Source organism: Camelus ferus, chromosome 7, assembly GCF_009834535.1.
Source record: "Camelus ferus isolate YT-003-E chromosome 7, BCGSAC_Cfer_1.0, whole genome shotgun sequence".
Taxonomy (NCBI): domain Eukaryota; kingdom Metazoa; phylum Chordata; class Mammalia; order Artiodactyla; family Camelidae; genus Camelus; species Camelus ferus.
In genome coordinates, this window is record NC_045702.1 from 1592735 (window position 1) to 1619845 (window position 27111).

A 27111-nucleotide genomic window follows, 5' to 3' on the forward strand; every position below is an offset into this window, starting at 1 on the left:
TTTGAGGTCTACTAGCCTGGGCTAAGTGTTCTAAGTACCAAAGACAGAAACAATTAAGATCAACTGTGGGTGAACCTCTATAGACAGCTGCATGTAAGAGAATAAAAAGGTCCAGTTGGTTGGAGTGTTGGGTTAGAAAGATCAGAAATGCCATATGCATCCACTTTCTGGGATATGTGTGGAAAAATGCCACACATCTTAGAACTGGATCTGATTACCGTCTGCCTTGGAGAGATCACCCCAGAAATTATCCAGGTCATTTCAGGCAGGTATTTAACCCAGCTCTGAAGCTGGGTGTTCAGGAAAAAAGATACTTCTTTGTCTTTCCCTGGTTCTTAGGGCTCTGAGACTTTCAAAAAATAAAGAAGTACACTGAATTTAACAGGTTGGAAGTTACTCCTGCTTTCTTATCAGCCTACAGCAGCAGGAGTCCTGGCTCAGAACATGCCTCATGATCTCCAAGTCCACACCACCAACACTTTCTGGCATAAGCCATCATAGGCACAGTATTTGGGGGCCTATAAGCTTTTCAGGGGCCATAAAAAAAAGCTTGAGTGGTGAAAAAATTTTTAATTCAAAATCACAAAAGGTACTGCAAAATCTAAATTAATATATATCATAAACGTAATTTGAAAGCAGTTTGTAGATTTTCTTGCTTCCTAAGAATTCTCAGAGATGCCAAAACATCACAGCCAATAGCAATTAAAGTGACTTTCTTATAGCCAAAAAGTCCAAAAGTAAAATGGTAAATATTCCTTCAAATTCGTTTTTATTGCCAAAAAGCCCCACACAAACAAAAAGGATACTTAATGCAGAACGGGGGTGAATTAGTGTTTCGCATGTTTGGCAGTCCCCAAAACAAAGTCCGGTGGAAGGTCTCAGGAGGGTCACGGAGTCGCCCCAGAACAGCGCTGCCCTTGGATCTGGCAAGGGCCTCACACTCAGGGCCATGGACGTTTCCAGGTGGGGAAGCCCAAGACCTTATCAGGCCCAGGGAAGCCAGGTTTCCGCCCAAAGCGCGTCCTGAAAGGACGGGTTTCCGACCTTTTACTTACTTTGGCGGAGTGACAGTCTCCGCCGGAGGCCACCTGCTGGACTCTGCCCAAGTGCCCCGCAGACCGGGCAGGTGCCGGGTGAGGGGCACTGACCGCAGCTGCCTTAAAAGGCGGACTCCTGTTCATCAGGTGGCCCGGCCCGCCCACCTCCATATTTCACCCCCACGCGCGCGAGAACGCGCCGGGCGACCCGACCGCACACGCCAGCTCGTCCCAGGGCTCCGGGCCGGAATCCCGCAGCCTCACGCCGTCTCAGGCCCCTGGGGGCGCGGCCCTAAGCCCCGCCCCGGGGCCAGCCGACTCCACCCCTCCAGGCCCCGCCCCCGCCCCGGCCCCTCGGGCACCGCGGCGCGCTCCTCTGACGCGAGGCGCCTTCCTCTGACGTCAAGCCCGGCCTCGGCCCCGCCCCGAGCGGCGCCCGCCCTCCGCAGCCCGAGCGGCTTCTCCTGAGGCGACGGCTGAGGTAGCGGCTGGGGTTGTGGTCGCGGCCCTGCAGCTGCCGGCTGTCCGCCCGCTGCCGTGTGGGCCCGCGGGCGATGGTGCGGCGGAGCGCGCGGACGCGGGCGGCGCGGCGGCGGGCATGAAGGAGGATGGAAGGGCAGGACGAGGTGTCGGCGCGGGAGCAGCACTTCCACAGCCAAGTGCGGGAGTCCACGGTGAGCGCCCCGCGCCCGGCCGCCCGGCCCCGCGGTCCCCGCCCCCTCCCGCCGCCTCCCGCCGCCTCCCGCCCTGCACCCACCTGCTGTCCGTCCTGGGCGCGCGCGCCGTTCGGGCGGCCACCTGTCCCCCGCCCCCTGGAGCGCTTCGGGGCCGCCCGCGCCCTCGTCATCCCGAGCTCTTCCCCGACGCGGCTGGCGGCCCCGGCAGGCAGCCGGGTGTACGAGCAGGTGTCGGCGGTCCCCGGGAGGTCTCGGGCGGGCGCCGGGGGAGGGCGGGGCTCGGTCCCCCGCGCCGCGGGGAGGCGGGCACCCGCAGCGCGGCCGCTCGCGTCGTCCGAGTCGGCGCGCACCTTTCCGCCCCGCGCCCGCCGCCCGCCCGCCGCCCGCTCGTGCTGGGTTGGAAACCCTCCGTGTTGGCCGTGAAGACCGGCGGCCGACGGGACTGAGGGCCTGAGCCAAGCCCTTTGTGCTCTGGAGCAACTTCTGCAGGAAGTCATCCTTTCTCGGTCCCCGTTTGTTCTGTGACGCTGGCAGGGGTCAGGAAGCTGGCTTGGCCTTGGAAATCTTCAGTGTTTTTACCTCTTAATGATGCACGAGAACACGTTATGGTTGCTCTTTCATGACAGTATAATAAAATATATAAACTTTATGTATTTGGATTTACACCCCTCTCCTTCTAACTAACTTCTCTCGAATTCAGTTTTGGTTCTAGGTGAAAAAAATTCTGATGGAGAATTTCCTAGTTTGTGTAGTTATTGATCTTGAAAACTGAGAATCACTTTGCCAAGTCACACTTTGGGATAAAGAGATACAAAGTCTGAACTGGTGGAATTTGATACAGCATATTTAGTTTAATTTTTAAAATTTTTATTTTATTTTATTTTTTTAGCTAAAGTACAGTCAGTTACAGTGCGTCAGTTTCTGGTGTACAGCACAGTGTCCCAGTCATGCATATACATGCATATATTTGTTTTCATATTCTTTTTCATTAAAAGTTATCACAAGATATTAAATCTAGTTTCTTGTGTTATTTTAATTGAAGCAAAAATAAACAGAAGCATCTAATCTTACGTGTATAGCTTGAAGCACATGAGACTAAGCACACCTGTGTAATCCTGAACACAGATGGAGAGACACAGTATTAGAAGCATCCCAGAGGCCCTCTCCCTTTTTCCCTGGCCAGTTACTCTCCACTCCACCAACAGTGACCACTGTCCTGGCTTTAATAGATTAGCTTAGTTTTGGACGTTTGTGTAAATGGGACCTTGCAGGATGCACTCTTCTGTGCCTGGTTTCTTTCACTTAATGCTTATGAGATCCCCCCGTGTTGTAGGTGATTGTAATTCACTCTTGGTGCTGCAGTTATGACTGTAGCACAGCTTATTTTTAGTTTACTGTTGGCAGGCTCTTTAGTAGTTTTCAGGTTTTAGCTACAAGTATTCTGCGTGTCTTTTGGTGAACATGTGTATGCATTTCTGTTAGGTCTGTACCTTGGAATGGAACCTCTAGGGTATAGGTTGTGCGTTCATCTTTAGTAGATACTTTTAAACAGTTTGCCAAAGTGTGTGGTACCAATTTCCACTCCCACCAGCACTGTAGGAGAGGTGTGATTTGCTTCCCATCTGTACAACACTTAGTATTTTTTTTTTAATTTTAGCCATTCTAGTAAGTGTGTCATGGTATTTATTGCACAAGAGATTTTATTTGCATTTCCCTTTTCATATGTTTATTGGCCATTTGGAAATCTTTTGTGAAGCATCTTCAAGTCTTTTTCCCATTTCTAAACTTGTTTATCTTTTTAATACTGATTTGTAAAAGTTCTTTATGTTTTCTGGATATGATACCTTGGTCATGTATATATGTATATATATTAAAATTTTTTTTCATTTTGTAGATGCCTTTTCCCTTAATGCTATCTTCTAATGAGTGGAAACTTTAAATTTTAATATAGTTCACTTTATCAGAATTTTTTTATTATCAGTATTTTTTATGTCCCGTTTAAGAGACCTTTTTTTATTCCAAGGTTATGAAAATGTTCTTTTGTGCTTTTCTCTAAGTTCTTTGTTGATTTACTCTTCCCATTTAAACCTGAAGTTCGTCTGGAATTTATTTTTTGTGTATGTTGTGAAGTAGGAGTCATATGTATTTTTTGCACATGGATGTCCAGTCACTTCGGCACCATTTAGGACCTTAGTCACAAATTAGGTAACGATATATTTATGGGGTTTACTTTCAGGCTCTATGCTGTTCCATTGGTCTATTTATTTTTGGCTTTATTTTAAATTAATCGTATATTCTGTCATTTGGGTTGAGAAAGGAACCCATGTTATAGTAGCCAGGAGCTATATTACTTTTGTTTACTACTCAAGAAACAACCCAGTTTTATCACTGATTTTAGAATTCCTTAGTTCTGCTCCTCCTCACCCCCACTTCTCCTGGACCACTGCCCTCGGATGGTGGGTATACTCCACCCTCTGCCTAACCAGCGCAGGCAGTGACCAAGCTTAGTGAGTTTCCAGTCTCTGGCATTCCTTCCTCAAATTATTCATACTTAACAACAGTTAATATAAATGCTTGGTTTTTCTCTAGGACTCGTTGCCAATTCTTTTAATTATTCAACTCTTCTTTGGTTTTGCCAAAAAGATAAAATATACATAACATACAATTTACCATTTTTAAGTGTGTGGTTCGGTGACATTAAGTACATTCACACTGTTTTGCAACCATCACTACTCTCCATCTCCAGAGCCAACTTATCATTCCAGACTGAAATTGTCCCCTTTGATCAGTAACTCCCCGTTCCTCTCCTTCCAGCTCCTGGTAATCACCATTCTACTTTCTGTCTCTCTGAATTTTACTGTTCCAGGTATCTCATGTAAGTGGAGTCAAAAAATATTTGTCCTTTTGTGTCTGGCTTATTTCACTTAGCATAATGTTTTCAAGTTTCATCCATGTTGAAGCATGTGTCAGATTTTCCTTCCTTTTTAAGATTGGATAATATTCCATTGTATGTGCATATCACATTTTGCTTATCCATTCATCTGTCAGAGTGCGTTTAGGTTGTTTCCTGACTACTGTGAATAGTGCTGCTTTGAACATGGGTATATGAGTGTTTATTTCAGACCTTGCTTTCAGTTCTTTTAGATAGATATCCAGAATTGGAATTGCTGGATCACATGGTAATCCTATGTTTAATTTTTTGAGGCGTCACCATACTGTTTTCCACAGTGGCTGGACCATTTTATATTCCCAACAGTCATGTGCTAGGGTTTCAGTTTCTCCATATCCTCTCCAACACGTGTTGTTTTCTGTTTTTTAAAAATAATAGTTGTCCTGATGGGTGTGCAGTGGTATCTCATTGTGGTTTTGATTTGTGTTTCCCTGATGATTAGTGATGTTGAGCATTGTTTCATGTGCTTTTAGACATTTGTATATTTTCTTTGGAGAAACGTCTAAGTCTTTTGCCCATTTTTCAATTGAGTTGTTTCGTTGTTGAGTTTTAGTTCATTATGTATTCTGGATATTAATCCCTTTGTGATTTGAAAATATTTTTTTTCCATTCTGTGAGTTGCCTTTTTACTTTATTTATAGTGTCCTTTGGTGCACTAAAATTTTAAATTTTGATGAAGCCCACCAATTTATTGATTTTTTTTTTTTGTCACTGTTGCCTGTGTTTTTGGTGTTTTGGCAAGAAATTGTCACCAAATCCAATGTTATGAAGATTTTCCCTTATGTTTTCTTCTAAGAGTTGTATAGTTGTAACTTACATTTATGAGATCTTTGATGCATTTTGAGTTAATTTTTATATATGGTATAGTGTTTAACTTTCAAATGCTCGTGTGATAATCTTACTTTGTCTTTAATATTATGAATACCTCAGTTCTCTTGTCAGTTACTATAATAATCACATTTAGCTACTACTAACAGGTGGTAATGATCCATTTCCTTTCTTCCTTTTGTGGTCTTGTTTTCCTTTTCCTTTTGGACTTCACATGCACAGAATTGGATTGATTTTAATCCGTGGTTCATACACAAACTTTTCATTTGTTTGTCTGTCACCTGCTTTTGATTAACCTGTTTTTAAATAATATGCACCCATAAACCATCACACAGGCTTTTAAAACATTGACTTTAGCTTACTAATCCCCATCAGGAGAACTAAACACTGACAGTAATTGATAGGTACCTGTTCTTTATGCTGCCGTAGTTGCACAGCAACACTCATCTTTCAATACATCTGTTCTTTGGATGCATTTATTTACATGGTATCTTCGAAATAGTTTTCTTACATTGGTGCCACTTTCACAAACATAGTTATTACTTTAAAATGATCACCGATTGATACATGTGTGTACTAAAAAATCTCCATAATCCCTTCACTGAGTTAATAATAAAAAACATTTATTGACTATTTACCAGGTGATGTTATTTGAGTCTCTCAGCAACCTGTGGAGTAGGTATTTCACAGTACCTGGCAGAGGTGGTATAGTGTGCGATAGAGCCAAAGTTTGAGTCCAGGCAAGCTCATTCCATAGCCTGAACTATATTTACAGTCCTACAGGGTTTAAACCTCCACTGTGACAGGGTTCAGTGGGATCCAGCTGGGTCAGTTACATAAAATGCAGGAGTTGGCTTATTGTAAGGCTGATGAAAGGACCTAGGAGAGCCTATGAAGCTAGCTGGCAGGGAGCTTTGGGGTCTGGCTGCACGATCTAAATTCTTCCTTATCCTAGCTGTAGACAAAGCTCCCTTACTTGGCTGTAATATTTTGGGGGACAGTTGTAGGGCTGACTGGGACTTTTACAACACTAGAGGTTTTAGGACCCTGCCATTTATTTGGCTCCCTTTTGGCTAAACAGGAGTGAGGAAGAAGTGCAGATGCCAAGAATCATCCCCCACCTGCTGCTTCCCTGGAGAGTTTACCTGCCTTTCCCTCCAGGGTCTTGGCCTCACCTCTGTGGCTTACTCCTCCTTTTGGAGGTGAAAACTTTAGCCCTTTTTTCTTGAGAGTAGGGGTTGGGCAGAAGATGGAGCAGATCACCAATCTGGTACATAAATTTGGAATGCAATTGTCTGGGGGTCCGCAGTCTTTTCTGACCTTTGTCATTGTTCTTCAGCCAAAGACCACTGGGAACACACCTGTAGTTGGACAAGTCAGGTTTACTGCATGTTATTGCATGTCGCAGTGAGGGGTAAATGCATACCATGGGGAGCTGTGGGGCATTTCCATAAGAGAGTATTAGAACAGAACCTGGTAAAATAGGATTTGGGCTTGTGTTAGGTGATTTGGGAGGAGTTTATGGAAGTGTGGCTTTGATCTGTATTGGATGCTGTTAGGAAGCAGAGATTATTCTACGATTGAATATCTTCATAAATCTTACCTAGAAAAAAAAAAGATTGGAGGGAGGCAAAAACTGTAATTGGTAGAGATGCAAGTCGTTCATGTTAGCCAGAGTGGGGAAATGTTTGGTCGTTTTTAATGATTCAGACAGTGTTCATGTTTTTTGTCTTTGTTCAGGCATGATTACAGAATTGTCTTATTTATCCTTTACCATTATAGTCACAGAGTGGCCTTCTCGGATGTTAATGTTCCCTGAAGTGTTTTATTTTCATCGGGGGAATCACTGAGGCCTAGCTGTGAGTTGCTAGCCGCTGTAAACGACACCAAGGCCAGCTCCCAGATGCGGGGGCGGCTTTTCCCTTGCTCATTGTGTTTGTAAAATCTTAAGAGTGGATGGTGTAGTAGATACAAATCCAATAGCCAACAGATATTGAGGTGATTTTATAGTATAGGTGAGCAACGAGGAATGGGATAGAAGTATAGAGGATTCCTTGTGTTTGATTTTGCTAAACTGGGTTAAATCAATGTCCCCTGGTAGGCGGTACAGTGGCCCATAAAGATGTCCACCTGGTAATCCCTGGAGCCTATGAAAATGTTCTCTTAGATGGCAGAAGGTACTTCACAGATGTGATTATGTTAAGGGGAAGATTATCCTGGATTATCTTGGTGAGTGCAGTGTAATCACCAGGGTCCTTATAAGAGGAAGAGGGGACGGGTAGAGTCAGAGATGTGAGGGCAACCAGAGGTTGGAGTGATGCTCTCTGAAGATGGTGGAAGGGCCACAAGCCAAGGAATGTGGTGGCCTCCAAAGTCTGGAAACGTCAAGGAAATGGGTTTTCCCGTGGAGTCTCCAGGAGTGACTAGCCCTGCTGACACCAGTGCTTTTAGGCCAGTGAAACCCGTGTTCAGTACTGTGAGGTAATAAATTAGTGTTAAGTCACTTAGTTTGTGGTGAGTGATTACAGCAGTTTGGCCTACACGTTTCTCCTTGTGAGTAATCCTCACCTGTCTAGTTCTGTAGAACTCCCACCTCTCTTGAGGTTCAAGGAGACTGAGGCATTCCTCATTACACTTGAGATGTTCTTTTTCCCTATTCTTTCCTTTTTATTTTATTTTTTTAAAGATTTAAAAAATATTTTATCTATTATTATATTATTAATTTTTTTTTATTTGGGGGAGAGAAGGTAATTAGGTTTATTTATTTTTAGAGGATGTACTGGGGCTCAAACCCAGAACCTTGTGTATGCTAAGCATGTGCTCTACCACTTGAGCTATACCCTCCTCCCTCTATTCTTTCCTTTTTAAATGACAGCTGAAAGTATATTTCCTGAGACATGTAGGCATCCAAAGAATGTCATATCCTTTCAACGTGATTGTTAGTGCTAGTCTTCCTTTTGTTTCCAGGCCAAAATTATGCAGTGAGATAGAGTATGAAATCTCTGAGAGCCATGTGCTTTTGTTGTGTTCTCCACAGTGTCTGTAGTAGGTTTTGTTAGTATTCACTCATGATGATGTTAGTGCTTTGAAGATTATATCTAAATGTAACAGTACAAGTCAATTTCCTGAAAACCTTGCTAGTAAGATAATTCAAGGAACTTAAGACATTATAGGAAAAAACAGACATGAGGGAATAAAGTTCAGAATTTATTTTTAGAAGTCCTTATAAATGTTTTAACACTGAAAACAATTCAGAAAGGACACCAAATAAAGACAAAAAAATTCTAATTTTACACTGTTACTGTCTATCATCCTTTGTGTGTTAGAATCTTTTCAGGATCCCCTTCCCTAGAATTTCAGTGGAATTCTTGTAAATGCATGTTTGATTGTTTTGAATAATATATATCATGAGAAGTATTTCTCTATGTCTGTTCCTCCATCCAGATGTTTAGTACCTTTCTGATTTTTGACTTGGAGTTTTTAACTCTAAGATCCAACTCTTGTCATTCTTCTGGCACTGAAGAATTTCTGTGCTAGAGGTGGGGGAAGCTGTGGGTGACCTCTCCCAGTCACAGGATGTAGAACCCTGGCTCTGCCCTCGGTGACTCCTTGTTAAAGCACTTTTTATCTTTTAAGTACCTGTCTTCCTACTGGCCTCACAGACTGGTGATGAGGGGCCTTCCAAGACTCAGATCTCCCTTCCAAGGTGTCACTGTAAAAGTCATTCCTCTCTGTCATCCCACTTTACCTGCCTTTCCACTGCTGACCCATATCCACCAGGAGTGACTTGAAGTTTGAGGATACCATAATTTCTTGGCTCTTAAAAAGCCTTGTAGCACTAAATTTGGATAAACTTGAAATTGCCTGAGAGGAACCTGAAGTTGCAGAGGGAATACAATATAATTTTTTTGTGTGTGTAGCTGTGTCAGGACTCATGATAAAAGTCATAGTGCTTCAGTTGTGTAGGCCATAGACTCTCTAGATAGGAACTTTTAAAGTTATTCTGATATTTAATTAATAACAATTTTTACATGGGTATCTTCTCTGGGGCTTGGGATTCAGGAACATTCCACATATCTCTTAAAGTACAGTTTTTGACCTTAGAAAGTCATTCATGTAATATTATTTTAGCTCTTCTCAAATTTACTGTCTGTACCTTTCATGGAGCACGAGAACTAAGTGAGGAATTTGACAAGGAGCTGGGCATCTGGTGCTGCAAACGCGTTTGTTTCACCAGCGTGCTAATTCATGAGGTTGCAGGTTTTATGGAATTGATCTGAGTTACTTGATGTTGTATATTTTAACATTAGATGTATTATTGAGGCCTATAAATGTTGTTATCCCTCGTCTAATACTCTTCCAGAGCCCCCAGCTTTAACCCTTACTCTCTGTCAGGAGCCTGTGTTCCTCCCTGCTGAACGCGGGGCAGCTTCGTTGGCTCTGGATTGGGGCAGGGTGGGTTTCAGCCTTATCTTTGCTGCTTACTAGCGTGTGGTGTGGGTGAGTTGCTTAATCTCTTGGAACCTTACTTTTCTTATCTATAAAAATGAGAGTTTTCCCCAAAGTTGTGAGAATTGAATTAAGAGTGGTGCTGGGTGCAGTGCTTGCCACTTGATCACGTGGGATGTGCTGTTTCTGTGGACTTTGATTAGCTTGATCAAGGATAGATGATGTTTGAACTAGTTGCTAGTTTCAGAGTTCTAGTTACCAGGAGCACTTGATGTAGCTTTGTTAGCTTGAGGGATGTCTAGATGTTAAAAAGAGCAAGGTGATAGGAACTTTTTTCTTCATATTCATATTCTGTACTTGCTCTCCAGAAAGTTCCATGCAGTGGTTTTCTAATTTGTTCCACTGCTGGCTATATAATTTTTGGGGCCCAGTGCAAAATGAAAATACGGGTTATTTGTTCAAAAACAGGAAAAAATTGCCATTGAAGGTACTAGAATATAAAGCTTATTTCTTTATTCTATGGATTTTTTTCCCCAAATCTTTCAAAAGGAATGGCAGAAATCAAGTAAACTATAATAGAAATGAAGAATGAACTGTAGGACGATTACAAAAGATGTCACTTACATGTGTTGGGAATACCAGAAAGAGAAGAAAGACACAAAGGAACAGGAGAAATACTTGAAGCAATAAGACTAAGAATTTTCCGAAAATTAGTAGACACCAAAGTACAGATTCAACAAGCTCAGAGACCACCAATCATGGGATTAAAAGAAAAAAGCCCCAAAAAACTCCATCTAGGCATGTCATATTCAAGCTACAGGAAATTAGGAAGAAAGAGAACAGAGGAAAAAAGTCAGAGGAATAAAACACCTTACAAATAGAAGCTCAAGAGTAAGAATTATATCAGATTTCTCTTCAGAAACCGCACAAGCAAGAAGAGAGGAGGAGTGAAATATTTAAAGTGTTAATAGAAAAAACCAAATCCACCAACCCAGAATTCTATATCCAGCAAAATTATTCTTCAAAAATAAAGGAGAAAGAAAAACTTTCTCAGACAAAGAAGTTCTTAAGAGAGAAGGAAAATTTTTTAGGTGAGAAACCCAGATTTACGTAAAGAAAGGAAGAGTATTAGAGATGGATAAATGAGGGTTAAATAAAAGCTTGTATTCTTGATCTAACAGATGATAGCTTATTGGAAGTAACAGCACCCCTTATGCAGTGATTAGCTTATGGATAAGTGAAATGAATGACAGTGATGTTACAAGGCATAGGAGGGAGGGATTGGGAAAGCTTTGTTGTCAGGTACCTGCACTACCCATGAAGCAGTATAGTGTTCGACAGTGGACTTGGATTCGTGTAAATGTGAATTACAAACTCTAGGGCAATCACTACAAATATTTAAAAAGAAGTATAATTGACATGCTAAGAGATGAGAGAAAAGAGAGTCGTATAAAATGCTCAATTAAAGCCAGAGAAGGCAGAAAAAGACTAAAAGACAAAAAACAGGAAGGGCAGTGAATAGAAAATAATTAAAACTATGATAAATATTAAAACAATATCAGTGATCACTTTAAATTTGAATGATCTAAATAAATCAATTAAGGACAGAGACTGTCAGAGTAGATTAAAAAAACCCCACTGTACGTTGTCTGTGAGAAGTTTAGTTTAAAGACGCAGATAGATTAAAAGTAAAAGAGCACAGAAAAGATATTCCACGCTAACACTAATCAAGAGAGAACTGGAATAGCTGTGTTAACTTCAGGCACGGTGGATTTCAGAGCATGGAAGATTGTCAGGGATAAAAGGAGCAATACATAAAGATAAAGGGTCAGCTATCCAAGAAGACATAACAGTCCTCAGTGTGTATGCACCTAACAACAGAGCAGCAAAATACATGAGGCAAAAACTGATTAAACTGCCAGGCTAAGTGGATGAATCCACTCATATAGCTGGAGACTGCAACACACCCTTTATCGGCAATTGACAGATCCAGCAGGCAGAAAGTTAGTAAGGGTGTATAGTTGAACTGAGTAACACCATCAGTCCCCTGGATCTAATTGACATTTACAGGCTCCTTCATCCAACAACAGCACAGTGTACATTCTTTTCCAGCTTGCATGGAACATTCACCAAGATGGACCACGTTCTGGGCCATGAAACACACCTTAACAAACTTAAAAGAATAGAAATCACCCAATGTCTGCTCTCAGATCACAGTCGAGTTAAACTACAAATTAATAACAGCAGTATAGCTGGGAAGCTCCAAAGTACTTGGAGATTAAACAGTACACTTCTGAATAACAAATGGGTCAGAGAAAAAGTCTCAAGAGAAATTTAAAAGTATTTTTAGTTAAATGAAAATGAAAATACAGTTTATCAAAATTTGGTGGGATGCTGCAAAAGCAGTACTTAGAGAGAAATTTGTAGCACTGAATGGATACATTAGGAAAGAAGAAAGTTCTGTAATCAATAGTCTAAGCCTCTACCTAAACTAAACTAAAGAAAGAAGGGCAAAGTAATTCCAAAGTAAGTAAAAGAGAAGAAATAATGAGAAATAGAGCAAAAATCAGTGAAACTGAAAACAGGAAATAAATTTTTAAAATCCACAAAATCAAAAGTTTGTCCTTTGAAAATATCAGAATGACGAACCTCTGGCTAGACTAAGAAAAATAGAGGGAAAACACAAATTACTAAATTGGAAATGAAAGAGAGGTCATTACTGCTGCTTCTGTGGGCATTAAAAAGATGTAAAGGAATATAATGAACAAGCTCTATGCCTGCATATTTGAAAACTTAGATGAAATGGACAAATTCCTTCAAGGATAACAATTTACCAAAATTCACACAAGGAGAAACAGATAATTTGAGTAGGTCTATATCTATTAAAGAAATTGAATCAGAAGTTAACCTTCCAAAAATCAGTGCCAGGTTGGCAAATTCTACCAAACATTTACGGAAGAAGTGATATCAATTCTCTGCAATCTCTTACAGAAAATAGAAGCAGAGGGAATACTTCCTACCTCATTCTACAAGGCCAGCATTACTCTAATACTAAAATCAGACAAAGACAGTGCAATAAAGGAAACTACAAACTGATATTTCTCATGAGCACAGATGCACAACTCTACAAGAAAATACTAGCAAACTGAATCCAGCAGTGTATAAAAAGAATTGTAGAGAAATCACTTAATGTGATCTGTCGTATCAACAGACTAAAGAAGAAACATCCTATGATCCTACCGGTAGATGCAGACAAAGCAGTCGACAAAATTCAGCACTCATTCATGATAAAAACTCGCCGTAAACTAGAAGTAGAGGGGGACTTTCTCAACTTGGTAAAGAATATCCACAGAATATCTATAGGTAACATCACGCTTAACGTTGAGAAGCTGGAAGCTTTCCCGCTAAGATCAGGGACGAGGCAAGGATGTTCCCTCTCACCACTGCTTTTCAGCATTACTGGAAGTCCTAGCTAATGCAATAAGAAGAGAAAAGGAGATGATAGATACATAGATTGGGAATAAAGAAATAAAACTTTCTGTTTTCAGATGACATGATCATCTATGTAGAAAATCCCAGTCAGTAACAACAAAAAACTGCTGGGGCTAATTAGAGGTTATAGCAAGGTTTCGGGATACAGAGTTAGTAAACAGCAGTGTTAATTGCTCTCCTGTGTACTAGCAATGAAAAAGTGGAACTTGAAATTAAAAGCACAGTACCATTTCCATTAGCAGCCTCCTGCCCTGCCGCAAGTGTTCTTAGATGTAAAGCTAACAAAATATGTTCCAGATCTGTATGAGGGAAAGTACATACTCTGATGAAAAAAATCAAAGAAGATCTAAATTAATGGGGAAATCTTTTATGTTCGTGGAAGAAAGACTCATTATGAGTAAGATGTCAGTACTTAAGTGTTTGTTGCCTGGGTAGACTTGACAGAAATAGTTGTAAAGCAGCTGAATTTCCCGCCGCCGCTGCTTTGTTGGATCTTCGTACTGTACCCCCGATGACATCTCATTGCTTCACAGTCACTGCCACATATTGGAAGGCTGAGTCGTCTAAACTTCCACCTTTCTTCCAGTTCAACGTGTTCTCCCTTTGCCCTGATCATACTTGACTGAGGCTAAGGGACCAGCAGTGGGAAGGGAGTGCGACTTACTCAGTTTATTTTAAAATTATTTAGGCCCTCAGCAAGATGCAAGAGATACACCAGATAGTTCCTATTTGTGCTTGCACCTTGACCCCTAAAATATACTAGATACAATGCATGGCTTAGGAGACAAGTTTTATTTACATGAAACATTTAATAGAAATCAGTTGCTGTGGACAATGTGTGAACTAGGAGTACTGTGGGGCTTCAGAAAGAGGGAGGCTGTGTGGCTGGAACAGTTGTGATTGGGCTGAAGGGCCCGAAGGACAGAGGGTGAGTGACAGCTTGTCCCGGGGCTGGCTGCTCTCAGATTAAGCTGTCCTTCCTTTATGTTTTTCTGCAGGAGGTGTCAGAAGGGATTTAATGAGCTTTGTGCTGATGACTTGCATTATAAGAATATATAGAATCTGAAAAATCTCAAGAATAAGTAATAAAGTATAATACTGTACATGACATTAATAAACTAGAAATTTGCTGTGATACTCTTGAAAAATGGAATATTTAACCCTTGTTAAAGGTCTAAATGTTATTTTGTGTGTGTGTGTGAGGAAATACATTGTTTTATCTTTACTGAAGCACAAGTTGAAAGACACCGGGCTGTTTATTATGATAGTGCTAGTAACTGTTGAAAGAGTAGATACCAGCATGTGTTTTGTATTCAAATTGTGGAGACAGAGCATTGGAAGTTTTGTCTTTTCTTTTTGTTGCAATTACAAACAGTGGAACAAGGATCATCTTTATATATACATCCTTGTGTACATATGCAAATACATCTGAAAGGAATGCTTGTAGCTGCTAGCAACAAAAATTCAATGTGTTTTTAATCAAACAGGGGTTTCTTTTACTATAAAAAGTCTGGAGGAATGATGTATTGATGCATGCTGCAACATGGATGAACCTTGAAAATACTACGCTAAGTCAAAGAAGCCAGACACAAAAAGTCACGTACTGAATGATTCGCGTATGTGAAACATCCAGAACAGACAAATCCATAGAGACAGAAAGAGATTTCAGTGGTTGTGAGGGGCTGGGGCAGTGAAGGGGCAGGATATGGGGTACACAGGGATGTAGAGCAGTTAGTATAATAATGCATTTATTTACTACAGCATCTCTGATACTTTTAAAAATTCATCTTTATTAGTATGTATTTGGTTTGGGTTTACTTTTTCTTTCATGGTGAATTGAGATCTTTCAAGTAAAGCAGTGTTTTATTTTTCCTTGCATATTCCATTTTAAAAAATGTGTTTTGGTGGTGTGTATTTTAGTGCGTGAAGTTTATTTCCTCATTGTGGGTTAAAGCGTTGTTCACAAAGTGCCCCAATTTGTCTTAACACATTTTGTCTTAAATTCAGCCTTGTCTGAGAGAAAAAACATACTTGACAATCCAGCTTTCTTTGTTGTTGGGTTCACTCTTCTCCCAATCCACTTAGGTTTCATGGCCCATCATTTCACTCACTCCTGTTAATACCCTAGACCAGTGGTTCTCAAGCAGTGGTCCAGCACTGAGGGCTAGTGTTTAAAACCCTGGGAACAGATGTGGTTACCTCTGAAGAGCTTGTGGAATAAGAGTAGATGTCTTGCTCAGCTCAGAAATCATAGTGAAAAATAACACTTAAAGGCTGGCAGGAAGAGGGAAGCTAGTGAGGGAGCCTGGGAGAACAGTAAGAGCAGGAGGAAGATTGCTGGCATGCCAGTTGCTGCTTACAGGTCAGGTGAAATTGAGAAAGTGTACCTTGGCTGTTGGGCCACCACCGCCCACTGTCGGAGCGCTCCGAGTTGGCCAGTGGGCGTGAAGTCGGACGGGCGGTCGGCGGAGTGAGTGGTGGTGGTGGAAGTGGAGGTCCGCAGGCAGAGGCTGCAGAGGCCCCGGGCACCTGTCAGAATCTCAGGCCTGGGGTATCTCCTGGGGACAGCCTGCACCCACTTCAGCGTCTGAGAGCCGGGCTCGGGTTGTGCGGTGCCGTCAGCACTCCTGCACTGCTTAGTCTTGGCCTGGGCTTGCCTGGAAGCCAGTTCATCTCACGTCGTCGTGCCTCCCTTCTGTTGCATTTCTCTGCTCCCTTTGTTCTCCTGTGTGACTTACCGGCATCTCTCCTCACCCTCCACGTGTAACTCATTTGATGAACTTGGCTTCCCTGTCACTGAGAAAATAGAAGCCATGGAAAGAGAGTGTCTTTGTGCTTCCGGCACCATCTACTCACCCACTGCAGTGGAGCCGCGGTCTCTTGTCTCCTGCTCTTCCTCCTTCTTTTCACTATGGATACATTTTTATATGTGGCCCCTTGAGCAGTTCTCCCTTTTCTTTCTCCTAAGAGTGAGTAAATACTGGGCTATTCCTGCAACTGTGTAACTTCTCATCTTAGAAAAAAAAAAAAACCTCTCAACAGTCTCCTTCACATGTCCTTTGCTTCCCTTTATCATAAAACTCCTGGAAAGAACTGTTTACTTTCATTTTGTCTGCAGTTTTTCTCCTCTCTTCATCCTCTCCGGTCAAGGTTTTGCCTCCACCCTTCCAGAGAAACAGCTCTTGTCCGTGTCCTGACAACCTCTGCGTGGCTAAATCCAGCTGCCTGTCAGTTCTCAGTCCTCATCTTGCTCGGCCTGCCACCACGTTTGACACGGTCGACAAGTCCCTTTTCCTGGGTGGACTGTCTTCACTTGGCTTTCAGCCCGCTGGTCTCTTGTTTGCCTACTGCTTCTCAGTCAGCTGCTGCTGACTCCCGTCGCCGTGGCTTCTCAGTGTCTGAGAGCCCAGGTCTCTGCTCTCAGGCTTCTCTTCTCTGGCTCTGCCACTACCGAGGATGGACGTCTCACCTGGGCTCAGGGCTTTCAGTGCCGTCCGTCTGCGGAGGGGCCTCTCCCCCTCGCCTGGCTCCTTCCCCTGAACTGTACTGAGTTTTACGTCCAGCTGCCCATTCAGCCTTCCACCTGAGTGAATAATAACTGTTTCAAATTCAATATGTAAACTCTCCTTCTTATTTCTACCCCAAAACTACTCCTCTTGTAATCCTTCATGACTCAGGAAGGGGCAACTCTGTCTTTCCAGTTTCTCATGCCAAGAACCTTACGTTTATCCCTGCAAGCCCTGTCAAGTCTGCTTTCAAAACATTCCCAGAACTTAACACCTCCACTGCCCAGGTCTGAGCGACCTTTCCTCTAGATTATTGCAGTCATCCCTAACTGCTCTCCCCACTTCTGTTGTTTCCCTTTTCTAGTTTATTTCCACATTGCAGCTAGAGTGAGCCTTTTGCAATATGTCAGATCATATCACTCCTCTGCTCAGAGTCCGACAGTGGGTTTCCATCCCACTCCAGGTGAGAACCAACTACACCTGTGAGAACCCACATGTACTACAAACTCCTGCGTGACCTCATCTCTTACTTCTGCCCCCTGGTTGTTGGAACCCAGCAGAGCCTTCCCTGTCTCAGACCCCTGGCACCGCAGTTCCCTCTGCCCTGAACACTCCCTCCACATGCTGAATGTCTTGCTCTCTCTTTCCCCATGACTCTTTCCTTAGAGGTCACCCCGTCAGCGAGGCGTGGCCTCCTCACCCTTGCGGGCACTCCCTACTCCCCTAGGCCCGCACTGTCAGCTGACACGCTGTATGCTTGTTTATCTGTTTTCTTGCTGGAATGTGAGCTCAGTGAGGGCCGGAACCTTTCATTTGCTCCTGTGTCCTCAGTGCTCAGAAACGCGGTTGGTATGCAGTAAGCCCACGGTAAGTAACTGTTGAGCGAATGAACCCCAACAACCTCTGTCATAAACACTAACTCCCTTGCTCATCTGACCCCCCTGACTCTAACCTCGTAAGTCACTGTGCCTCTGCCCAGTCACTGCTCTCCGTTGCTCTCTCAGCCCCACTCAGGCTCGCACTGCATCGTCACATTACGCTGTAACAGTCCCCCCGGTCCTCAGCATCTTTAGAAGACTGCCTCTGTTTCCATTTTTTCACCAATGACTGGCTTTCCCTTTGACCCGTCTCCCACACTCCAGGGGCTTGGGGAGGAGGGGCTGATGGTGTGGACGTTCTCCCGTCTGCCCGGAGCTCCTTCCAGGCTCTCGGCAGCAGGCCGTCTTCGACGCTCTTCTCTTTCTCCTTCCGGCCGCTCTCCCACGTGTCTGGGGAAAACTTTCATAGTCTTCCTCCTCCTCCTCATTTTGTCACTTTCTAGACGGCAGCGTACAGAGGGTATTCACCGCCTAGGCCGAGGTCATTCTCAGTCACACGGCCGCCCACCCTTCAGAAATCCACACGTAGGGATGATCCCTAGGCTTACCATCACCTGGAATGGTCTCCCTGAGAGTCTTCAAAGTACTTTTACCACGAGCCACAGCTCCACTACGCCTTTGCTTCAAGGACGCTGGGTCTGTGACTGTAGTGAGGTCTCCCATTCCTTCATCCATCCTTTTTGCCTGCCATCCCCTAGATCTTATAGAAAGTAAAAGGGAATTAATATTTTAAAAAAACTCTTGTTTAACTGCTGTTTATTTTGATAGTGATTTATTTATTGAATAATCCCCTCCACTTTGATTTGTGAAACCTCTTGTATGTATAACTATATTATATAAATTTTTATATAATTTATTACATAAATTTATTATATAAATTTTATAATTTTATAATTATTTTATAAATTTATTATATAAATTTTTATATAATAGACTCTGTCATTGATCTGCCAAGTTTTGGTTCCAGCACACTCTTTAAATGTTCTTGAAGCTTTAAGGTATGTTTTCATATTTGGTAAGCTCGGAGCCTCTCATTGACTTTATTTTTCAGATTTGTTGGTGATAGTTTGGTTCTGTATACTTCCACGTGATTTTGAAAACAACTTGGTCAAGTTTTGAAAAGAAAAACGTCCATTGGACTTTTTTTCTGGAATGGTATTAAACTGGGCTGACTAGTTTGTATCAAAATTTTTATTAGCCAAAATTTTTGACTTTATAATAAGTTAAATCTATTTTTACAAATATCAAAGATGAATCTTCTGTTACTGAAGAAAAGATGTGCAGGAACTGTAAATGATGTTCCATTTGTTTTGTTTCAGATTTGTTTCCTTCTTTTTGCCATTCTCTACATTGTCTCCTACTTCATCATCAGAAGATACAAGAGAAAGTCAGGTAAGTAGAAACACTGTAATTAATTAGCTTTAATAGCTTTGATTCTTAAGCCATGGGGTCAAGGCATAGTCCGTGGCTATACGGTGCCTGTCAGCGTGGTACTGTACTCAGAATGCCTGTGACTGAAGCAAGCAGTTGCCTGGTACTAAGAACATTAGAAACCATCTCCAGGGAATCTGACTGCTCACAGTGTCATCCTCTTAGACCTGAGCCCTTGTTTATCATCATTCTTCTGTTCGACTAAGAATAGTGTAAGACTGTTCAGTATCTGGGAAGTTCCAGAGTTTATGAGGTTATATGGCTCCTTGAGGCTGGTTCTCAGTGTGAACATAATCACCCCTCATCACCCCCATCCCATTCTTTCTCTGACTACCAGAATATCTTTCCTTCTTCTGAAGGAGTGTAGAATTTAGTCTCCATAATATCCTTTAGCACTCAGTTATATATTACCTTGTTTTATCCTTTTGTTATTTTGTATGTACCTTTATTTCACAAGAGGGACCACTATATCTTTATTCTTTTTTTTTTTAATGATCTTTGTGCTGATTAATTCACAGATTTTTGTGTCAGTTTTATAAGTAAATAAGCAGTTGCTTTACTGACTTCTGTTAAATTTTGGAAATCACAGGGTTTCCACCTGTGATGCTGGGCTAATAGGCGATGCCATGTGAACACTTGAGGATTCCATTTACTAAAATTCCTTATGTTATCACACTAAACTTCTCAGAATTTTGAAAGAAGTCAGGCAGTAGTGCTTGCTCTAGTGTACTGCTTGGCTCTCTGACTGCACTGAAATACTCCTTGGATTCTACAGTCACTTTTAAAGATGTTTTGGCATCAGGTTTCATAGATTATGGATGCAGAAGGGGGAAGAGATAGAGAATGAATGAATCATGTGCTGTTTTAGGGGGAATTAGGGAATGTTGAGCAGGAAAATAGGAGATATATTAGCTGCTTTTTGAGTAACCATGGGGAGGGTGTAGTGAGGACCCTGGACCTGGTTGGTAGAGTGTTGGCAATAGAATTGGAATAGATATGAAGCTATTAAGACATTTTCAAGATATGATGGTTAACTGGTTGTGGGTACAACAGTATAAAAATTAATTGTGACTATGTTATTTTGTGGTTTCTGGTTTTAAAACTATTTTGGGCAGCCAATTATTAAGAATGGAGATTGGACTAAGAGAATGGCCCAAATATGCCTTTGTCACTGAAGCGGGTGGGCACTCAGAATTCCAGAGAGCTGCACAGAGCCTCTGAGGGCAACCTCAGTTAGGTACTGAGGAGAAGGAGGGCCGGGGTGTTGTGCAATATTTTTGTAATTGGATCATAGTTTCTTTTGTCAGTAAGATTATGTGAGAGGATAAACAAGATGGCCAACAACCAGGAGAGAGGAAAAGGGTAGGTTGAGAAACACTGGAGCAAGGGCCACCTGCTACTTAAAGAAGACACAAAACATGATGAATTTCTGTCTGTAACTTGAATGAAGTGATGGCGTATTAAGGCAGTGGTATCTAAGGTGGTTTAGGATGGTCCAAGAGAATCCTCGTTATTACTAACGATAAACTCAAATTACAGCAAAGTACATGAGTTCTAAGGTTCTGAATTTTAATTTTATACAAAAAAAAATTTTTTTGCTCTTATCAACCAGAAAATTTCACTGACATTGTATAATACTAAATATACCATGATAGTGGTTCTAAGATTCTACTGAGTTTTGTTTTCTTGAGCACTAAATATTTGAAAATATTTAATTTACGTATGGAAGTTTTGTTAATCAGGATTTTTGATCAATCATAGCACTCTGTTCTCTAACCATATTCTTTCCTGTCTGATTTAATGAGATTTAGATTTGGATCTGTGCTGAAATAAACATAGTGCATTTTGAAAATCGTTTCTACTCAGTAATTGCTTCTTTGAGTTTATATTTTTGTTCATGTTTTTATTAAATTAATGAAACATTTTGTTGGAAGATAAAAATATTAATACTTGAACATTTTTGCAGATGAACAAGAAGATGAAGATGCCATAGTCAACAGGATTTCGTATGTATTTTAATATTCAATTGTTCTGTTTCTAATTCTGAAGTCATAAATTTTCAAAATTTAATTCTATCTTTTGGGCAGAAATATGGAAAAAATTCACCCAAAGTATTACAACACCCTTGGTAATATTAATCCTATCCTCAGAAAGCACATATAAGCAAATATACATGGGTAATTGAGGATTAATTATCTTTTGTTAAAATTTGCTTATTTAAGTAGCCAACAGATTTTTTATCTTCAGAAGATTTAACTAGGAAATGAGCTTAAGGTTGGGAAAATTGCTGGGCCATGAGAAAGCAAGCACTTGGCTGTCTGAGTGATCTTGGAACAGGGAGCAGACATCTGTTCTGGTCACTTGAACATTTACCTTCTGTGAGCAGACACATGGTCCCAGCTCGTCCTTTTACATTCCTTATAGCTCTCTATCTGCTTCTGTATGCTGCTCATATAGGACAGAAATACCCTTGAAAAAAGTTTTTGAGGTATCAAACTGGATGGAAGGCAGTGAATTCCTTTCTATCATATTTTGCTTAATTAAATTTGAAATTACACAGATACACCTACATAGGAGAGTATCTGTATTCCAGGAATTTTTTTTATTGATGCTTTAAAACTTTTTTGAAATAAAATAGTTCCAAATTTATAGAAGAGTTAGAAATATAATACAGAATTTTTTTTCCCCTGAACTGTTTGAGAAGTTGCTGACTTGATGCTCTGAACAGTTGACCTGCAGCTGCAGATTTGACCAACTACAGATCGAAAATATTTGGGGAAGAAAATCCCAGAAATTTTCATAAAAGGAAACTTGAATTTGCCATGCATTGGCAACTATTTACATGGTATTTACAACTTTCTGTATAACATCTTTATTGTGTTAGGTATTATAAGTAATCTAGAGATGATTTAAAGTCAGATGAGAGGACATGCATGGGTTATATGCAGACACCCCGCCTTTTATATGAGAGACTGGAGCATCTGTGGATTTTGGTGTGTGCGGGTTGTGAGGGCAGTGTTCTAGGAGCAGTCTCCTACGGATACCGGGGGATGACTGCGGTTCCTGTATGTGGCGCGTTCTCCCATAGATCTGCCACACGCCCAGGAAAACAGTGAGATTAACACCAGCGCAGTACCAGTCACGCCCCATTCCAGTGTACCAGTTGTCCCAATAATGTTCTTTGCAGTGAAAAGGTCCAGTTCAGAATCACACACTGCAGGCAGTCGTGCCCTTTAGTTGCCTGCAGACTGAACCGCTTCTGCAGTGTTTCCTTGACTTCCCTGACCTTGATGCTTCTGCAGATTACAGACCAGTTATTTGGGTTTGTCTGTTGTTTCTTTATAGTTTGTATAAGATGATGCATTTGCTGCTGAGGGATGGAGGAGAGGAGGGGAGGAGAGGGGAGGAGGGAGAGAGACTGTGTGCACTTATGCTTGTACACACACGTGCACTTTCTCAGGCACTGGACTGTTACTCAGCCTAAAAAGGAATGACGCACTGGCACAGGCTACAGCATAAGAAGCCTCAGAGCATTGGGCCGAATGAAGGAAGCCAGACACGGAGGCCACGGGGTGTACGACTCCGTTTATGAGAAATACCCAGAATAGGAACATCCACCAAAAGCAGCTCGGTGGTTACCAGGGGCTGCGGTGGGGAGAAAGTGGGGAGCAGCTGCTTGATGGGTGTGGGCTTTGTTTTGGGGTGAAGACAGTGTTCTGGAATGAGAAAGGGGGCTTGCACAATACTGTCAGTGCATTAAATGCCACTGAATTGCTCACTTTAAAATGGTTAATTTTGTTATGTAAATTTTACCTCAATAAATAAATAAATACTTTCAACTAATAAAAGACTTTAATAGGGCTGATCTGATTGATAACTGAAAAATGAATGCAAATGGACCCCACTTTACTAGATTTGGTCATTTAAATTATTTTAAATGCCCTAGGAAAAATGACTGTAACTTCACTTTGGGAATTCCATTGGGAATTATGACTGTAACTTAGGCCCATAGCTTGATGGTTTAAATTTATAGGATTAGGGGGTCTTAGTTTTATTCCTGGCACCATGACGTTTGTGAAAAATTCTTAAGTGAATTATCTTTTTTTTCTAAATTACTCCTCCTATGAAGACAGAATAATTCACTGCACTTACCTCAACAAGCCGCATGAGTCAGCCTGACTGAAGGGCAGATGTTAACATCTGCCCCAGTGCAGTCCTCCAGGTGTGACGTACCTGTGAGGTACGCACCTCTCTCCTCTCCTTTTAGTCTGGGTTCCACTTTTGATGGTAAATCTATTCTACTGCGTTTGTAAATCAGGAATTTATAAAAAGGCAAGAACACACCACTTTGGCCTTTACCTTTGCGGTGTATTTTATGAAAGTACGGCTGTTTCCTTGCTTGGGGGCGGCCTTACCTGCTTTGCCACAGCACTGGGGTGGCCTGTCTGAGGGGTTTGGATTTCCCCAGCAGCTGGTTTCCGCATCGCAGTGACGCACACGGATGTCCTCTTCCCGAAGGCAGATGTGTGTGCCCTTCTAAGGTCAGGAAGGGAAGCATGGAGGAGAAGTCATCTGAGAGGGTGGATCTGACCTCTTCTGCCCCTAGGTCACCCCACCTGTGGCCTCTTTTGTCTTTCACTGCCTTTTTTCCTTTCTGTGGGGGAATGAGTGAGAACTGAAGACTTAGGGAGATCTGGGTTCAAATTCTGAACTCAAGATTAACCAGGATCCAGAAGACTCAGAGAGAGCCATCTTCTCCACATGTGAGCTAGAACCTCCCCCTGCTCTGTGCTGCTGTGTTGATTACATGGAGAAGAAAGTTAACTAGGGGCGGTGCTTGGCATGTAGTCGGTGGGAGCTCAGGGTGGCTCCTTCTCCTCCACCCTCTTTCTTGCCTTACCTCCTTCCGCTGAAGAGCAAGAAGCAGAATGAGAGATTGTGCTTAACTGAGGAGGGAAAAAGTGGAAGTCCTCAGTCTTCCGGAAGAGTTCAGGCAAGGTCCGCAGTGTAGGCAATTGCCCGCACCGCCCGGCCACTTGGGAGAGGGGTTCTCCATGACTTACTCAAGCGCCCACGTCAAACTGAGAAGTCTTCTTTGGCCTTCCTCACCTCCCTTTGAGAACCCACCTTCACCTTCTCTTTTGCTTCCTGAATGCCTTCATTCTGTCCACTACTCATGCCCCCAGCTTAACTCTCTCTGTCCTTTTCAACTCCCAAGTTACATTTTCTCTCAAGTTGGATTTGATTTAGATTAAAGTGATTAATAGAAAAGCAGCACCTAACTGGTGACGGGTTTGGAGGATGGCTCGTGAGGCCAGGTGGGTGAGGAGGGTTTCCACGTGGGAGGGAGGCCTGGCACGGGGGTCAGAGCCCGAGGGAGTGACCTGGTGTTTACTCTTAGGATCTGAGAGGAGGAGAGAGGTTTCCTGCAGAGGGAAATCCTGGCATGGATGTCACTCCACGGAGGTGGAGAGGGGCACCCACACGTGTTGGGGAGTGCTCTGTCACAGGGAGAGCCCACGCAGGGTGGGGAGGGTGCCCATGTGGGATGACAGAGCCCAAGGAGACTGAGGAGGGTGTTGCCAGAGGGGTGGCACCTTGACTGGTGTGAGCAGAGACCATGACCAGTAATGGGGCATTCAGGACTCGTGGGGCACCTGGCAGCCTGCAGAGAGGAGGACGAAGTGCAGCTTCTGTGACTTCCTGCCTCGTGGACCTGCCAGGCTCCACAAATCCAGGCGGGGTCCCTTGTATCCCTCACCAACCTGCTCGGGTTGGTGCCTTTTCTGTCACAGCTCCCAGTTTCAGTTGGGAGAGAGTCTGTCATCCCCAGCCCCTCTCTCACCCTGCGCCAGGAAGTCCTGTTGGCTCTGTCCTCAGAATCTGCTCTGTTTCAGAAGGTGACATTTCTGAAACTGCCTTTCAGTTCTGAGGCTCACTTTTCCAAGGTTGTGTAAGCGATGACCAGGGCTGCCCTTCTCCAACCTGACCCAGTTGAAGACCCCTTGCCAGCTTTTTTCTCTGTCCTGTCAACCTTGTATGGATAGCTCTCCTCACAGCCACTCATTTTTGTATCTCTAGGGCCAGTCACAATACCCAAAGTGCAGTAGCTCTACGAGGTTTTTTTTCCCCCTGCATTTTTTTGGATGGGGGGTGGTAAATAGTTTTATTTATTTATTTTTGATTTTAGAAGAGGTACTGGGGCTTGAACCCAGGGCCTCGTGCATGCTAAGCATGCGCTCTACCACTGGAGTTATCCCTCCCCCCCAACTCTTTTGTTGAAAGAGCCAGTTCTGTAGTTGCAGTGACATCCATTCAGGCTTTTCTGGATCACTTGTGATCTCTTTGCCCTCATAAGCTTACTCCTTGGTCAGATTACACACAGATCCAGGTTTTAGATTTGGGAGCCATGGTTGGCCTTCACTGCTGGGTGTTTGGTCAGTGTCATGAGAGCCAGGAGGAGAGGGACTGACTTCACGGAGAGGAGAGAGAAGGGAGACGCTGAGGAGTGCTTCCCGGGGCAGATGGCGCACGTGACACCCCAGGGAGAGAGCCACCGGGCTGGGGGCACGGGGCCGTAAAGCCCACTTGGGGCGCAAGGAGGTTAGGCAAGCCTAACTGTAGTGGGGAGCCGTCGTGGCGAGAGGAGCCTGGACGGGCGTGTTGGGATAGCTGCGCAGGGCCTGGGGGGCGATGGTGGATTTGATCTTAATCTCAGTGTTGGAAGAAGGAAGGAATGGTAGCGATGAGGATGCCTTCCTCACGTGACTTGTGAGGGCAGAAATGATGGTCGCTTGAGGTCGCTGGTGGGTGCGTACTGGAGCTGGCAGTGGGCCTGAGACGAAGGTGTTTTTCTCGGGAAGTGTGTTGTCCATTGAGCAAATCCAGCTTGTGGGACTTCACCTCTGTCTGAACTGAATTGTGTTTTTGGTGTGTATTGTGTGGTCTACGTTAAAAAGTTTATCTGTGATTTACTGAACAGAGGAGGTTTCATGGTTATTTTTGGCTGTTAAGTAGGAAAACACTTCTGTTGGTGGCCACAAGGTGGCACTGGCTTCACAGTTACTCTGTTAGATGAGCGTTTTGAGTGTTCTGTATGCTTTTTTTCTTCTATCTTCTTACATGTATTTTCATATTCTTTCTACATTAAATATATGGAATAGTTATTAAAGTTTCATCTCTGTTGTTGGTGAAGTTCCCTTTTACTTTGCTATTTTAGTCTTTTGAAAAATCTTTAAAAAATTTATATAAAATTTTAAACATTTGAGACATACAACTGAGAAAGAAAACCCCTATATAATCTCCCTCTCCTTTGGGTTATTACATATGATGCTAGATTTTTTTATGTACCTCTATTTTCCTGTGTGTAAATATGCATTTTGGGGGGGGAGGGTGCAGGGGGAGAGTATGTTTTATATTTTTTGTCCATGCTTTTCTTCATTTTGGGGGGACTTAATTTCTTTTAGACATGTTTCCATATTAGTAAATGCTAGATATTATTTTTAAAAATGACAAAATTGTTTTAAAAATGTTGTTTAAAATATAATTCTGTTGAATAGTTCCCTGCAGTTTACTAGTATAATTTATTTGACATTTACCCATTTTAAGAGGTAGTACACCAATGGTTTTGTAAGTTCTTTCTTCCTGAAATAATCATTTTAAATTAATTTGTTTCTCATCCTGTTTTCCTAGTATTTTTTTCACGTGAAACAGTTGTTGCATTGCTGTTAGCCTATATTGCCAAAGTTGTTAATTAATGCATATGTAATTCTTTTTGGATTTAAACATGTGAGAGCTTGGAGTCTACTCTTTGAGTTACTCCCACAGTCCTTGCTGTTTCCGATCGCTGGTGACGAGGACTCT

The 27111-nt window shown here is 42.5% G+C and overlaps 1 protein-coding gene across 6 annotated transcripts in view; it reads left to right on the top strand.

Moving 5' to 3' along the window:
• The first annotated feature begins 1451 nt into the window (after window positions 1-1451).
• Window positions 1452-27111, top strand: part of LMBR1 (limb development membrane protein 1) — a 122427-nt gene continuing 96767 nt past the window's right edge. For 2 of the 6 annotated variants that reach the window (XM_032482996.1, XM_032482998.1), the window contains exons 1-3: window positions 1452-1711; window positions 19137-19209; window positions 21215-21254. In XM_032482996.1, coding sequence (XP_032338887.1) covers window positions 1646-1711; window positions 19137-19209; window positions 21215-21254 — 179 coding nt within the window. In that variant the 5' untranslated portion in view covers window positions 1452-1645. Of the gene's footprint in view, window positions 1712-17686; window positions 17807-19136; window positions 19210-21214; window positions 21255-27111 lie in introns of those variants that run through there. The other 4 variants (XR_004321167.1, XM_032482997.1, XM_032482995.1 and 1 more) reach the window with 3 other exon arrangements.